General features: G+C 36.8%; 1 protein-coding gene across 15 annotated transcripts in view; it reads right to left on the bottom strand.

Moving 5' to 3' along the window:
• Positions 1-15,059, bottom strand: part of SETH5 (transducin family protein / WD-40 repeat family protein) — a 54,060-nt gene that overhangs the window by 17,657 nt on the left and 21,344 nt on the right. For 9 of the 15 annotated variants that reach the window (XR_016041475.1, XR_016041476.1, XR_002280003.2 and 6 more), the window contains exons 7-15: positions 13,592-13,656; positions 13,416-13,517; positions 13,021-13,163; positions 12,462-12,517; positions 4,121-4,785; positions 3,804-3,994; positions 3,218-3,527; positions 1,394-1,681; positions 1,177-1,286 (exon numbers count right to left, since the gene is read on the bottom strand). Coding sequence is in view for 2 of the 15 variants with exons in the window: in XM_011622980.3 (XP_011621282.2) it covers positions 1,177-1,286; positions 1,394-1,681; positions 3,218-3,527; positions 3,804-3,994; positions 4,121-4,785; positions 12,462-12,517; positions 13,021-13,163; positions 13,416-13,517; positions 13,592-13,656 (1,930 nt within the window). In the remaining 13 variants the exon portion in view is untranslated. The remainder of the gene's footprint in view (positions 1-1,176; positions 1,287-1,393; positions 1,682-3,217; positions 3,528-3,803; positions 3,995-4,120; positions 4,786-12,461; positions 12,518-13,020; positions 13,164-13,415; positions 13,518-13,591; positions 13,657-15,059) is intronic. The other 6 variants (XR_016041484.1, XR_016041480.1, XR_016041481.1 and 3 more) reach the window with 1 other exon arrangement.

Here is a 15,059-nt window from a genome sequence, read left to right as displayed (position 1 = left end):
CCTTTATTTTTTAATGTTGTCAAGCCAGAGAATGCAAAGTATTGATGATTAAAGAGCTATGCAAGACTGACCCCTTTATTTTTGAATGGTGTCAAGCCAGAGAATGGAACGTATTGACTAAATTCATAACTAGCAACAGTTATCTCTTTAAAGGCCCCAAATTAAGCATAGCCAAGGGGTCATTGCAAGCATTTTTTATCTTTGAGTCGCATGGAGGTAGCTCAGGAGGTCATTTTGGTAGAAGCAAGACTTTCGATACGATAGCAGAGAGGTTTTCCTTTGGCCCAAGATGCAGCTGGTTGCCTATAGACAGATTGATAGGGTTGCACGTGCCAAGTTTTGTAGGGACAACACCAAAACATCGGCCTATATATCCCGGTACCAGTTCCATGTGGCTCCTTTGGTTTAGATTAACATGAACATTGTTTTGTCTTGAGTTGACGGCCATTTTTTTGTACAATGCAAGACGACGTTGGATGCCACCCACATGGCAAACATATTCTCATGGGAGGTGGTTAGACTTCATGCAGTTTCAAAGACCGTCACATGTGAGTTGTGACAGGGATACAATGTGCTTTAATCAATGTTGGAGGACTTTGCGGAATTTGTTGGCAACTAAACTACAGTACAATAGCCCCTACCATCCACAAATGCATGGCCAAATAGAAGTATTGAATCAGAGTTTGGGAAATTTGTTGCGAAGCCTTATTGGGGACAAAATTAGACAGTGGGACTTGACTTTAGCACAAGATGAAGTTGCTTGTAATAATTTGGGGAACAGATCTGCTAGAAAGAGCCCGTTTTGAGATCATGCTAAGTGAACACATATTGCAAGTTACTGTATTTATTCTTGTTTGTACTGCCGTTGCCTTTGATTCACATCATTCTCCAACAGAGACATGTTTCAATGATAGGAATACTATCTATGTAAAAAGAAAATAAATGTCCTCAGAAACAGATGAACTATTTAGGGTTTAGGTGCAATAGATGCTCGATTAAACCTCCAAAGGAATTCACAAAACCAAGACCAGATGTCAAATATATTATATCCAGAGAATAGAAGTTCATCGGCAAAAGGTAATCTTAGATTGTTTCCTAGCAGTGCAATGTAAATAACAGGCAAATCCATTGGAACTTTGAGCTTTGCACATCACCGCTGCCAATTATCGAACTTACATGTCAAGTAATAAGAACCAGAGTGTCTCAGACTCTTGAAAATCTAAACGCAAGGTGTTCCGCTGACATAAACCAACAGCAGCAAGGAGTACATCATGTACGACATTAACCTGCACAACAGCACCATAGTAGGGTTACTGCAGAGAGATAAGAACCAGTAACATTACGAACAGGCTAATTTACTCCGAATAAAGTTTTTCTGTTCATATTGACAAACCTCTTTCATTTCTAAAACAATATTGAGCCACTCCAACTCTGTGAACTTAGTAGAACCCGCCTCAGCTACTTTATTTCCCACAGCAATATGAATCATGCTTATTTTTTCATCTATACCAGACAAAGCAAGTGATAAAGCACTCCCAACGTCTCCAACTCTTTCAAGCAAGAATGCAGCGGCATCTATGACACCATGCTCCTGGCACAAACGCAAACAGTGCTCCACCCTATAGTTTTCAAAAGTTTCCAAGAACTTGAGAACTGAATGAGGCTCGTATTGGCACAAGAGCTGCACACGAAAGAACACATTCAACTATTATGAAATATTTTTTAGGACAAGGATGACAGGCATGGCATAGCAAGGAAACAGATAATGCGACTGCTGTAAAAGTACTACCCGGTTAAAAGTACAAATGCAGCACAATTATTACTCTAGTAACTAAGAAATTTTCAGAAATGAGTTTACGTAGTGCATGTCACAATTGCATGCTACAGATCTAATTGTCACAGTCAGATTAACATAAACTATCAATCTCAAATAACAAATTCAAGGCGATGATAACTAGCTCCACTGTAAACATTAAAAACAAAAATTATAAGACAGCACGAAACGAAAATTATAAGACAGTACATTTTACCACTGCAGCCATTAAGAAGTTGCAAGACATGTGTTTACATACTACGAGATACATGATGCAGACCCAATTGTTGACTAACAATGATCTCCAGTATTTACAAAGAAATTTCAAGCATTATGATAATCCTGTTGTAAACATTAGAAATAGAAATTATAGAAATTTATCTAGAACATTTTCTTAAGAAGAATAATATACATCCCCCACCTTACAGTATACCGACAATAAATCCATTGCGCTGTAATACATGACACTCCAATAAACAACCTCAAACAAATAAAATTCGAAGTACAGCTCGGAAATGTTTAAACAGATAATTCAGTTTTTGCACTCATAATTTACATTGCTTATTTTCAGAATGGAATGTAAAAATCCTCTGAGAAGTAGATCATGCGTACTTTGGAATACATCACTCCGATGGTGAACTTAGAATAACTCTTAAATTTTGGATACAACTTAATTATTGCAGAATACTTGTGGCCTAGGCAATCATGTCATTTACCAAGGCAATGGTGACTAATAATATTTCGGGCAAGATTTAAAATGTATCAAGCATAAAAGGACATCTTCACCATTGAATCCCCTTCACAAATAGCACAAATTCTCCGATATGCAGCTGCTATATAAAACATATGTGAAGGAATTTAACTCCCCCTTGCATGCAGGTGGGTGGATGCATGGATCTATGTGTGAATGTATACTCTAGCAAGAAAGTTCATAAGAGAACAGGAGAATATGAGATTGAGACATAATAGGATCTACAGATCAACCTATTAAGAAAAGAGGAATCTCTTTTGTATCATTCATGTGTTACAAGCAAAGCAGCATGTAAAATGCATAGGAGAGCTCAAGCAGAACAGTGAATACACTGCATAAAAGAAAAATCAGAAATTCCCTTTAAACAGATACTACATATAATCTCTCTACAGTATATTACGAAGGCATCTAGTAAACATGACATAGTTCTAGGACATATATGAAAGTAGTAGTATTCGTTCTAAATTCAACCCAAGTGAGGACATGAAGCTAAGTAGGAACATCCATATGCATTTATAGAACAGAAACAGATGGAATGATCGCCTATCTCTTCCTCGTTTTGTTTTACACCCAGAGAATGAAACATTAAACCATTACATTTTAAAAGAAAGTTAAAGAAACCTAACATTATTCTCAAACCATGACATGCCCACCTCAAGATAGAGCTCTGCCATTTCATCAGTTACTTGAACGGAATTTTGCCTCAGCATCTTTGGTAGATTAGAGACCCTTTCCAAGTATGCTTCAATATCCTTGGAATGATCCGAGACTGTTTTCAAACCAAGTGGGGGATCTAGAACATGCCCTTTTCGCAATGCTGAAACATTGAGAGAGCCAGACAAGTGGACATCAATGACTGTCTTGAGATAAAGAAAAAGACTCCTAGGATGGGAGCGAAGCTGAAAGAGGATTTGATCACTTTCTTTACTGAAATGTTCGATGATAAAAAAAAATGCTCCCTCTCTGTAACCAGAATATAAGAAAACAAAGGAAACAATGCAAGGATTAGAATACTGCCCAATATCAACAACAGTTCAAACTACAAAACACTACTTCTCTTTTCTTTTCTTTTTCTGTGGTGGGATTGAGCAGGAGAGGGGCGGGGGGGAGGGGAAGGTGGGTAAGAAAAGACTTCCTTTCATTAAAAACTAAAGCAGAAATCCGTTGTCGCAACAGATAGCCAGATTACTCGATGATCAAAGAAATTGAGAAATAGAACTTCAATATTATAAGCTCCACCTGCTCAGTTTTACCAACTCTGGAATTCGAGTAACAACTGCCTGTCGGAAGTCAGAAGAATCATTATCTCTCATTTGTAGCAGTGTGTTGCTTATAAAGGCAAACGCATGGATAGGTTCATCTATTTCTTTCATGTAACTATCAAGGGCGGCAACATAGTGAGCTCTCTTAATGTGTATCAAGCTACAAACCTGCAGATTGAAAGATATATCACTTGACATAAAGAAGGCATGGAAATGCTCCTTTAATCCCATGTGAGCCCAAAGTAGACATCAAATAAGTTAGAAGAGCAAAGCATAGAAAGATTTATAACATGCCTGGTAGAACTGTGCCTTCTCACAAAGCTCCATTACATACAATGAGTCCCATTCTGTTTCAGCCACCACTTTCAACAGTGCAAGTACCATTTTTTCTCTTCTACGAGCAATTTCTGGTTTTGAATCAGAATCCCATGGTGATACATCATTGTCACATGTCAAATACTCCAAAATACGATTCAATAAACTTTTGGGAACAACAGCATGATGGCATGCAACAAAGCAAGCAATAAATTCTAGCAGCAGGCCAACATCCTTTTTAGATGGCCAAACTTTTAGTGATCCATCATCTGAGCCAGAGGATCTAACTACCCCTGTGAGTTCCATATCAAGAACTTGCACCAAAGTATTCAAAGTGTTCTGCACCAATGAGTTTTCACCTTCCACATTCTCTGAACCACTTATCATGCTTGCCTTAATGTCCGTGTTGACCAAATCATTCAAATAATCACCACCTTTAAGATTTTCTTCTTCCTGGAAAGCAAACTTCAGAACCTCTAAAGTTGCCTCCGTATCAAGCCACAAAAAGTAGCAGATGTTTAGACATGGTCCACTGGTAACTGTTGAATTTGTCACTATTTCAGATGTATTTGAACTTTGTAGTAGAAACTGCATCATTTCCTTTTTCAGAGAGAGCAAGCGGGATGGAATAATGCTGCCACGTCCTGGAAAAGCAAATATTCAGAAGTTCAAGCTTACTATTTTATAATACTCACAACTCTGCACAAACTTTGTGAGGAAAAGCAACCAGAACTCTTTCTCGTAAGATATCAATAATTTGGTCAAAATGAACATTTTCCATCTAAACCATAAAGTTACCAGTTCATTTCTTAGTAGTTAGAAGTTGTTTAACGATTTAAAAAAGAAGAGATAGAGAGAGAGAGTGGCAGCAGCAGGGGGGGGGGGGTGTTGTTTATTATATGCCATAAACTCAACACACTAAACAAATAATAAACCATTTCTTGAAAGTCATCAAAGGAGTGGAAGACATAGATATCGATTTCTCTTCAATCAACTGTTGGTTATTTAAGAATTATATGAGAAAAAAAGGTGGGATTGCAACAAGCAAGCACCACTAATCAGAACGGAAAGAGATTCAATTACTTACACATCCTTCAAAGCAGGGAAAACTCTGCACTAGATATAGCTCTCCTTCATTTCCTTATGGAAAAGTATACAATCACCACTATTGTGCAGTAATTGCACACCATGGGTTACATCCACTGTCTGTTATGGACAATGGATGGTGGAAATTAATATTCCCAGGAGAATGTCCTTTTTTTTTTTAAGAACGACTATTTTCTGTTTTGTAAAAAACGGATGTATGCCATTGACTAATTTCCACCATCCTGCATTGGGAACGGATGGTAGATATGCCCACATCGTACCACCATGGCATACATCATGCAGAACCATTGTATAGCTGTAGATACCTGACACATGTAGTTCAAAGACAAAAAGCAGCAGACATTCATAAAATACACTCCATGTAATTCTCAGACAAACAAAAGCTTTCCAAGATCAACCTCACAAAGGACAAAATGCTCTCATATATCTTGTCAAGTTTCATTTATTTTAGATTAATGACTTAACATGACCAATTCAATAGACATCCTAGATGAAAGTAGCCAGTTCAACCTTTGATGTGTTGGAAGATTTTCTACACCACAGCCATAATAACAACTTAACGAACATTCCACAGCAACCTTTCAGTAAATTCATACTCATCACTCTGGGATTACATGTTCCACTTGTTGCTTTAAAGTCTAATGGCATAATCAATATATCAAAGCAACTTTTCAACTTTTCAATAATTTCATAATTATGATTTCCCTAAAGAAACTCCAGGATTTCCATGTTCCATTTGTTGCATAAAAGTATAATTCAATAAAGCGAGCTGAAGCATAAAGCCATGAACCTTTTATGCAGAAGCTATTTTATTATAAATAATAATAACAATAATAACAACAATAATAATAATAGGAGATTATCTTTAATAATAATAATTAAAAGATATATCACTACTAATAATAATCGAAAGAGTTATTATCATTATTATCATTACTACTACTACTACTACTACTACTACTACTATTATTATTATTATTATTATTATTATTATTATTATTATTATTATTATTATTATTATTATTATTAAAAACATTATTATTATTATTATTATTATTAAAAACAGAAAAGCAACAACCCTTTCCTGGAGTACATAACATTTCATGACATCTAGGAGGCTGCGTGCTACTTGTTCAAACATGAGCATTTTGAAAATGTGTCGCATAAGAAAATGGAAAAGCATTAAAAACCAAGAATCTTTCTGCTATTAGCAAACACTAATGCCTCTAATCCTTTCTTCAGACACTAATAAAGCTCATCCGCTAAGTTGCACCACCAACCTGTAGTTGTAAAAATGAAGTGCATATATCTTTTACTGCCAGTACTCATGTCGCTGACCTGGACACCACTTTCTTGTCAAACTTTATACTACAGGTGGGGGCAAAGCCTCCCATGTCACTTTGACTTCCATTACCCAGCCCCTCTCCAAAGTCAACTCCCACGAGGCCTACCTAATAAACATGCATACCTTCACCAATGTTTTTCAAAGTTCCCAACAATAGCTTTTAAGCTTGTTGAGTGTCGATGATCCAATAAAATGCTGGAACTCAAGAGATTGGCTTAATAAGAGGAGGCACCCCAAAGTAGTACCCAAGTGTTGCACAACACATACCCAAGTGTTGCACAACATGGCTTGATTATGAACAGTAGTAAATATTTTAAAACAACGGTCAGGTAAACCACAGCGAAGGAAAGTAGAACTGAGGTCTTATGGGCTCCATCTAGGCCAAGTAGTTAACCAAAATTTAAACAACTTTAAAATTTCCAAATCTTAGCAATGTGTTAGGTAACAATCAAATATGAAAATACAGACAATTCAAGAAAAGAGCCAACAAGTTCTTCTGTAAACCTCTCAACAAGCTGAGATCCACACCATGTATCGACTCTTAATAGTGGTATTTGCAAGAATTATCACTTTTATGTTCTTTTTTTCCTTTCATAAGAGAATCAGATGCAATGTGAACTGCTCTTTGATTAGCATGCCACACAGGCTAACTTTATTTGTTTCTGTCTTGTAGCTCACTCAACGCATTCAAATAAAGCTTACTAGTAATTGACACCAGTGCATAGTATACTACTTCAACACACAGGCTAACTTTATTTGTTTTTCTCCTCTAGGTTACTTGAGTCATCCTTGTAAAAGACAGTATCCAGAGGTTGATCTCCATCCATTAGCACATTTTGCTCAGCTTGAATCACTAGAACGTGTAAGTACCATTAGAGGACAGAATAATACCACCCCACAGATTAGAACTCAGTATCCCTCATTGTTCACGGACAACCCAATAAAAAGAATGCCAAGTTGCTCACCTTGCTAGATAGTACAGTATGTTTTTGTGCCATGGAAACCCATTGTCAGCTGCTAATTGTCCTTTTCTGCCTGACAAGGTGCATACGTTATCAAGACACACAAGACACCTGCTCCCATAGACAAAACACCGACTCCAGAGGATTTGTTTGATATGAAATTTTAGAATCACCTTAGAATCACCAGATAAGTAATTTTCAAAAGAGAAAAGAAAAACCTAAATATTTTGAGTTCTTGAACACTTATATCTGAATCCCCAGAAAATGGACAGTTTGTGTTCAATCCTTGAGCATGAATTTTTTTATTTTTTAGGTTTTTTCAACATGATAACTATTGTATTAAGTAGTAAGTAATTAACTCAAGCATGAAATTTTTCAGCCTCGTTTGGAATTTTTCTTTTTTCTTTTTTTTCGTTAGTCTCTAGGTTGAGTAAGTTATATCCCCAAAATTTGGGGCCATAGAAATGTCCCTAGCCAGAGTATTGCCCAAGGGGAGCAAGTGTACATTTTGCTCTCAAGTAAGTTATATCGCCAAAATTTGGGGTCATAAAAATGTTCCTAGCCCTCTATTGCCCAAGGGGAGCAAGTGTACAATTTGCTCCTAAGAGCAATTATCATCAATCAAACAAGATTATCAATACTGCCCAACATGAAGGTAATAAATCAAATCATACCATCCCCAATGAAAACAAGATTATCAACAATGACTAACAAGAAGGTGTGTCTCCAAGAGCCCTATTGAAAAGAGGATAGCTACAAATGGACTCCACCAGACATTGCTTTTTCAACTGTTGCCGCAAGTATTGTAGGAGTTTTATGCAATTTTGTTACGAAAGTTTTGCTAGTTTTTGGAGGCCCACTGGGCTTGATAGACTCAACTACACAGAGTTATCAACCCTTCCAAATGAAATAACAACATAACATAGAGAAGAAACAACAATTCATAGGTCAACATCAGAATGTTTGGTATGTAAAGAAGTTTTTAAGGAGATATCTCAGAACATACAATTAAGGATTGAATCATCTCATAGCCATGGACATAGTGAGAAAGCTCAGGAAATGCAGGAGCATACCATTATCAAGGTGCATACCATTGTCATGAAACAAACAAGTAATTTTGGAATCACTGGATAAGTAATTTTCTAAAAAACTAATAAATAAATAAATAAAATGTTTTGAGTTCCTAAACACCTAGATCTATCATACAGAAATTGGAGAGTTTGTGCTCAATCCTCGAAAATGAATTTTTTCCAGACTCTTTTTTGGTGTTTTTTCTTTTTCATTTTTTTCTTTCTTTTTTTCTCTTTTTTTTTTGTTTGGTAGCGGCCAGGGGGAGGGGCTTGGTTGGGTTGGTCTCTAGGTTTTTTAGTGATATCCCCAAAATTTTGGGGTCATAACCAGGGTATTCCCCAATGAAGCAACTGTACAATCTGCTCCTAAGAAAGCAAAACATCTTATTCCTATGTTAAATATTGATTTTTTTATTCAAAATATCACTTGCACTTATAAATGTAATCATATTATCATCAATCAAAAGAAAACTACCAATAGTAACTAACAAAAATATGTAACTCACCAGTTATAAATTATTATCACTAATCAAAACAAGATTATCAACAATGATCAACAAGAAGGTGCATCCCCAATGACTAACAAGAAGGTTTTATCTCCATCAGTCCTATTGAACACGGAACAGCTACAAATGAACTTCACATGACATGAATTTTCAACTGTTGCTGCAAGCATCGTAGGAGTTTTATGCAATTTCATTACCAAAGTTTTGCTAGTTTTTGGAGGCCCACTAAACTTGACAGACTCAATTTCACAGAGTTATCGACCCTTCCAAATGAAGTAGCAAATATTAAGGAGTTAAGGCAAACAACAGTTCAAAGGTCAAACATCAGGATGTTTGGTACATATAGAAGTTTTTAAGGAGGTAACTGAGGACATGCAATTAAGGGGTTGAATCATCTCATAGCCATGGGTATAATGAGAGAGCTCGGGAAATGCAAAAGCATACATTATCAAGATGCATACCATTATCAAGAGATATAACTGATTTTGGAATCACCTAACAATCACTAGATAAGGAATTTCCAAAAGGAAAAAAGTTGAATATTTTAAGTTCTTGAACGCCTAGGTCTGACCATCCAGAAAATGGCAGTTTGTGTTCAATCCATAGGCATAAAACTTTTCTAATCTCGTTTAGATTTTTTTTTTTTTTTTTTTTTCTTTTTGTTGGTCCCTAGGTTGAGTAAGTACACCATCGTCATCGTCATCGTCATCGTCATCGTCATCGTCATCGTCATCGTCATCGTCATCGTCATCGTCATCGTCATCGTCATCATCCAAGGCTTATCCCAACTATTTGGCATCGGCAACACAAATCCTATTCCTCCACTCCGCTCTATCAAGCCATTACCCTCAGTCAGACTATCAGTCACTATATCTCTTCCCACTACTTCTATCCACGTCCTTTTAGGCCTTCCCCTTTCCCTTTTAGAGCCTCCCACTTGAATCAAATCACCCCTCCTAACCGATGTTGTTCTAGCTCGACACAGCACATGGGCAAACCACCTAAATCTACTTTCCCTCATCTTATCACCTATTGGAGCGATCCCTAAGTTCCCTCAGATGTAGTCATTCTGAATTCTATCCTTTCTTGTCTTTCCACTCATCCATCTCAACATCCTGATTTCAACTACACTCGTTCTATGGATATGTTGTTTCTTGACTACCAACATTCCAACCCCTAAAGCATAGATAGTCCTACAATCATCCTATAGAGCTTCCCCTTCGATGATCACATAAGACTTCAAAAGCACATCTCCACTTCATCCACCTAGCTCTAATTATATGTGTGACATCTTCCTTAATCCCTTCGTCCTCATGGATTGTTAACCCAAGATATTGAAATCACGTCACTTAGGTACCCCTCGACCACCAATCTTAAATAATTCCTTATTTCTACTCCTGTTATTACTAAACTTGCATTTCATATAAGTTACATCCCAAAAATTTGGGATCAAAAAATTACTCTTAGCCAGGGTATTCCTCAAGGGATTAAGTGTACAATTTGCTCTTAAAAGAGCAAATAATCTTATTATTAATTTAATTATGGATTTTTAACTCAAGATATCAGTTGTAGTTATAAATTTAGTCATATTATCACCAACCAAACAAGATCATCAATACTGACTAACAAGAAGGCATCCCTCTTCAATTTGAAAGCAAGTACAGATTCAAAAAAAAAAAGGCGCGACTCACCACATATAAATAAAAAGCACATCATCACCAATCAAAACAAGATTACCAACACTGACTAACAAGAAGGTGTAACTCCATGAGTCCTATTGAACAAAGAATAGCTACAAATGGACTTCACAGGACATGCTTTTTCAACTGTTGCAGCACACACTGTAGGAGTTTTATGCAGTTTCATTACCAAAGTTTTGCAGGTTTTTGAAGGTCTACTGGGCATGACAGACTCAACTTCACAAACGTATCAACCCTTCCCAATGAAATAGCAAAGATTAGAGGTAAGGCAAACAACAATTCAAAGGTCAAACATCAGAATGTTTGGTACATAAAGACGTTTTTAAGGAGATATCCAAGGACATGAATCAAAGGGTCGAATCATCTCATAGCCATTGACATAATGAGAAAGCTTGGGAAATACAGGAGCATATGCAGCCGGGCTGAAGTGAATTTTGGCATTAGCAGAGAAGGCAGAGATGGTGATGCAAGTTTTAGAGGAATAATTTCATGATTCCAAATCTCCGACAGTTAAGTTTGCCATGCTCTGTAATTTCCCCAGGCAGTAATGACTTGAGATAAAGATAATTACAAAATAATACATAGTCTTAGCCACACATGGAGCACTTTATTCCATCATTGAAGATTAAGATGGATGCACTCAATACTTCATTAGAAGATGAGCTAAACTAAGAATACAAGGGAACTGGAAAACTTGTATTTGGAATTCTCAAGTTTTTTTTCCTCTGCACACTAGACATTCTCAAAACCACCTACAACATTCCAAACCTTCTTTCCTTGTCACCATCTAACAAATGAGTCACCTTATTTGAAACTCAGAGCTCGCTGATCCACACCTACAAAAGCCCCAGAAGTACCTTTATAATAGGCTTACAGCCTTCATTTCCTTTTCAATTGGATGTTTCATTGATGTGAAATGTATGATTTGCAGACACTACTACAAATCTAGCGACCAGCTTAACCAGTCAAAGAAGGGCCATATTGACTGATCTCTTTCAACAATTGATCCATACCTTCAAAAGCCGCTAAAGTACCATTACCATTGGTTTATAACCTTTATTTCCTTTGCAATATGATGTTTGATTGATGTGAACTGTATTATTTATTCTTGGACACTACTAAGGAATCCAATAAACAGATCATCAAGTTCACAGAGATCTATATACTTGCTGAGAGGTTCTTTAGTGGTAAAACTAGTGCTGTTCTTCCACTAAAGGTTCGCAAGTGAATTTCCATTCCCTGTGTTATTCTTTATCCATCTAAAAGATAAATATAGAAACCAGTGAAAGATACAGCAAGGAAAACTTCTGAGTGTAATTATGACTATGTCATACATCAACCAACTTCAATCTTGAAATGTAAAATATATCGAGTACTAAGCTGAAAAGAAACACGTGAAGCACATTAGGCAAATAAAAATGAGGAAATTCAAGAGGATAACTCTAATTTCACATCCCTGCACTTGCCAGATCTCATTATAAAATCTCAGCAACAGCATTTAAAAACACAATTATCTCCATCATATTGGAAATCTGAGTTTTGTTAAACAACAATATCTGTTTGTAAAATCTGCATACATGTCATTCTTCATGAACATATTGACTTCATTGCGTAAGATGCTTCAACGTACCTGGAGGGAATGCAAGACCCAAGAAGCAGTATTTCAAGTAAACAAGCATCCGATACCTGTTTTGAACATTCATTTAGAAAGAAAACTTCATGTGAATGACCTTCAAAAAAAAAAAAGTATAAACTAATGTTTTAGAACTGTAATGGTCAAAAATGAAAGGAGTGAAAAAGCCTAAAAGCACATGGCTTAACCAATTATGACATATCAGGACAAACGAGCATATAAGTGCAAGATAAAGATGATCACTCAGTCCAAAAGTAGTCAGCTATGTGAGCTACTGAATAAGGACTAGAGAAGGCTATTAATAACTGATCCAAGCTTATAAGCAACTTCAGGAACTTCCACTTCAACTATTTGGCACACCACTCAGTTCCATGGATATTCACTTTCAATCTTTGCTTTTTGACATAAAGGTGACCAAAAAACTACACCACACTTTATATTAGTGTCCAAAATGGATGATATATTAAATGATTTAAAAAATAACTAACATACGGGGTAAACCGCCACTAGGAGAGTAAATCAATGGAGCTTGTATGAATAAAGCAAAGCAACATACCCGATGGCAACTGCATTCACATTTTGGCTATCTTGAGCAACCACCAAAAGTTCCTCTAAAGGTGCCTTGAAATCATCCAAACCTCTATTGAAAAGATATATCAAGGCACTGTACAAACCATGCTCCCGGCAAAGCCTGACCACCTACAAAGACAAATAACGATAATGTTAATGAGATTTTTAGCGGAAAGACCATGAAACTAATTGGGAGAACCAGACACACAAAGTTGAACACCCTTTAAGTAAGATAATATGCAATAATAAATAAAACAAATCCAAATGACCATCTTTATTCAACTCAAATATCATTCCAAAAACCTAATTGAAAAACAGCATCCCAAACAACTCATAATAACCAAAAGATAACCGATCATGAAAATAAGAAAGTAAATTTACCTGGTTAAAGTCCAGGGAGGAAATGTCCATATGAAGAACGCACTGCTCTACCCTTTGCAACCACCCTTTGCTGCTGTAGTGCTCTACGAGTGCTTGCATAATCTGCCAAGCCAGTAAAACAAGTAAGACTACACTCAATTATTCACATGCTAATTCCATAATCATGCATCCAATACCTCGGGAGGTAGACATCCAAGCATATCTTTCAATATATATGGCTCCAAAAGTTCCAAAAAAGTACCTGAAAACAGAATACATACAAACTAATGACCAGTTTGTCTCATAAAAGAAATACGCTCATTGTTTGTCAGTACATAATAAACAGATTATTAATTTTCATAAGAGCAGTAGAACACTAATCCGTGGACCGGAGCTGGCATTAATAAATATTGAAAGTTGAGCATGCAGGATGAAGTCACTATTATTCAACAGGCACACTGCCTGTAAGGAATCAATTGAAGGAAAAAAAAAACAATCTGGATCAACCACTTGCAAAGATCACCTGAAACCACTTAAATTTTCAAGTAATACAAGCTAAATCTGAAATCTAAGCGAGTTGTTCTCGTATTTAAGCTTAGCTAAAATCAATACAACAATTAAGAGAAACATAGACTCTTTACACCAATCCTGACTTATAAGGACATTGCCCATTAACTTTGTTGTATCCAATCCTGACAAGCTCATTCATGCAGTAAATTATTCCAGATCTGGTCAGCTCAACAAGATGTAGCATATGCCACCTTGTTCACCTATGTATATGTTTTTTGAGGAATATGTTGACTTTATAAATATAAGAGAAAATTACAAAAACTTATCTAAAAAACGGCATCCCACTCACTCTTTTACTCTAATACAACTGTTAAAAAACAGCATCCCACAAGTTGCGTGCTCATAGAGCGTACAAAAAGAAAAGAAAAGGAAGCAAAATGTTAAAGAAAGCAGAAAGATACAATATAGACATGGAAGTACTGCAAAAGACCTCATAGCCAAGGCTGAGATACTCCTGTTCCTGTTGGCATGAGGGCAAAGCCTGAAAATCCTGTTGGACGATGGAGCTTGCAGCGGAAGTAATCATAGGAAAGTTGTGATCTGTGGACAAATTGTTCCTGTGTGCTGTGTATTGCCTATCAGTCTTCAAATTTATTCGCCAACCTCTCGATGGTGAGGCAGACGACTGGATAGTGAAACTGCTGGGGAGGGTTGGAAGGATGAGATAGTAAGCCTTCCCCTGCTATCAGCATATCTTCTGTTGCTATTAACCTCTAATATGAAAGCAGGAACTTCTTCTGCAACTTCAAAGCTTTGGGGCCTTAATGCTCACCGAGAAGTGAGAGCAGAAGTGGAAGGAAGGGAGTCATATACTCCAGAGAGTAAAGTGGAGAGGGTGAGAGAAAAGGTTGGGAAGGGAGGACGGGTATAAGTGTGTGGTAGGTTTAGAGCAAGATAGGGGTGAGATAAAAGCAGTGACATGAAGAGGGGAGATCCAGAGGTGAGAAACATGAGGAAAGAGGGAGGAGATTAAAAGATGACAGACATAGAGAGAGGGAAATATGGGTAAAGAGAATAGAGATAGAGAGGCAGAAATAGGGAGGAGAGAGGGAAAGATGGATAGCGAGAATAGAGATATAGAGACAGAAGTTGGGA

The sequence above is a fragment of the Amborella trichopoda genome, chromosome 9 (assembly GCF_054954075.1).
Source record: "Amborella trichopoda isolate Santa Cruz 75 chromosome 9, AtrichopodaSantaCruz75HAP2 v2.0, whole genome shotgun sequence".
Taxonomy (NCBI): Eukaryota; Viridiplantae; Streptophyta; class Magnoliopsida; order Amborellales; family Amborellaceae; genus Amborella; species Amborella trichopoda.
Note: the sequence above shows the minus strand (reverse complement) of the source record. Positions and strands in the feature narration are given on the sequence as shown.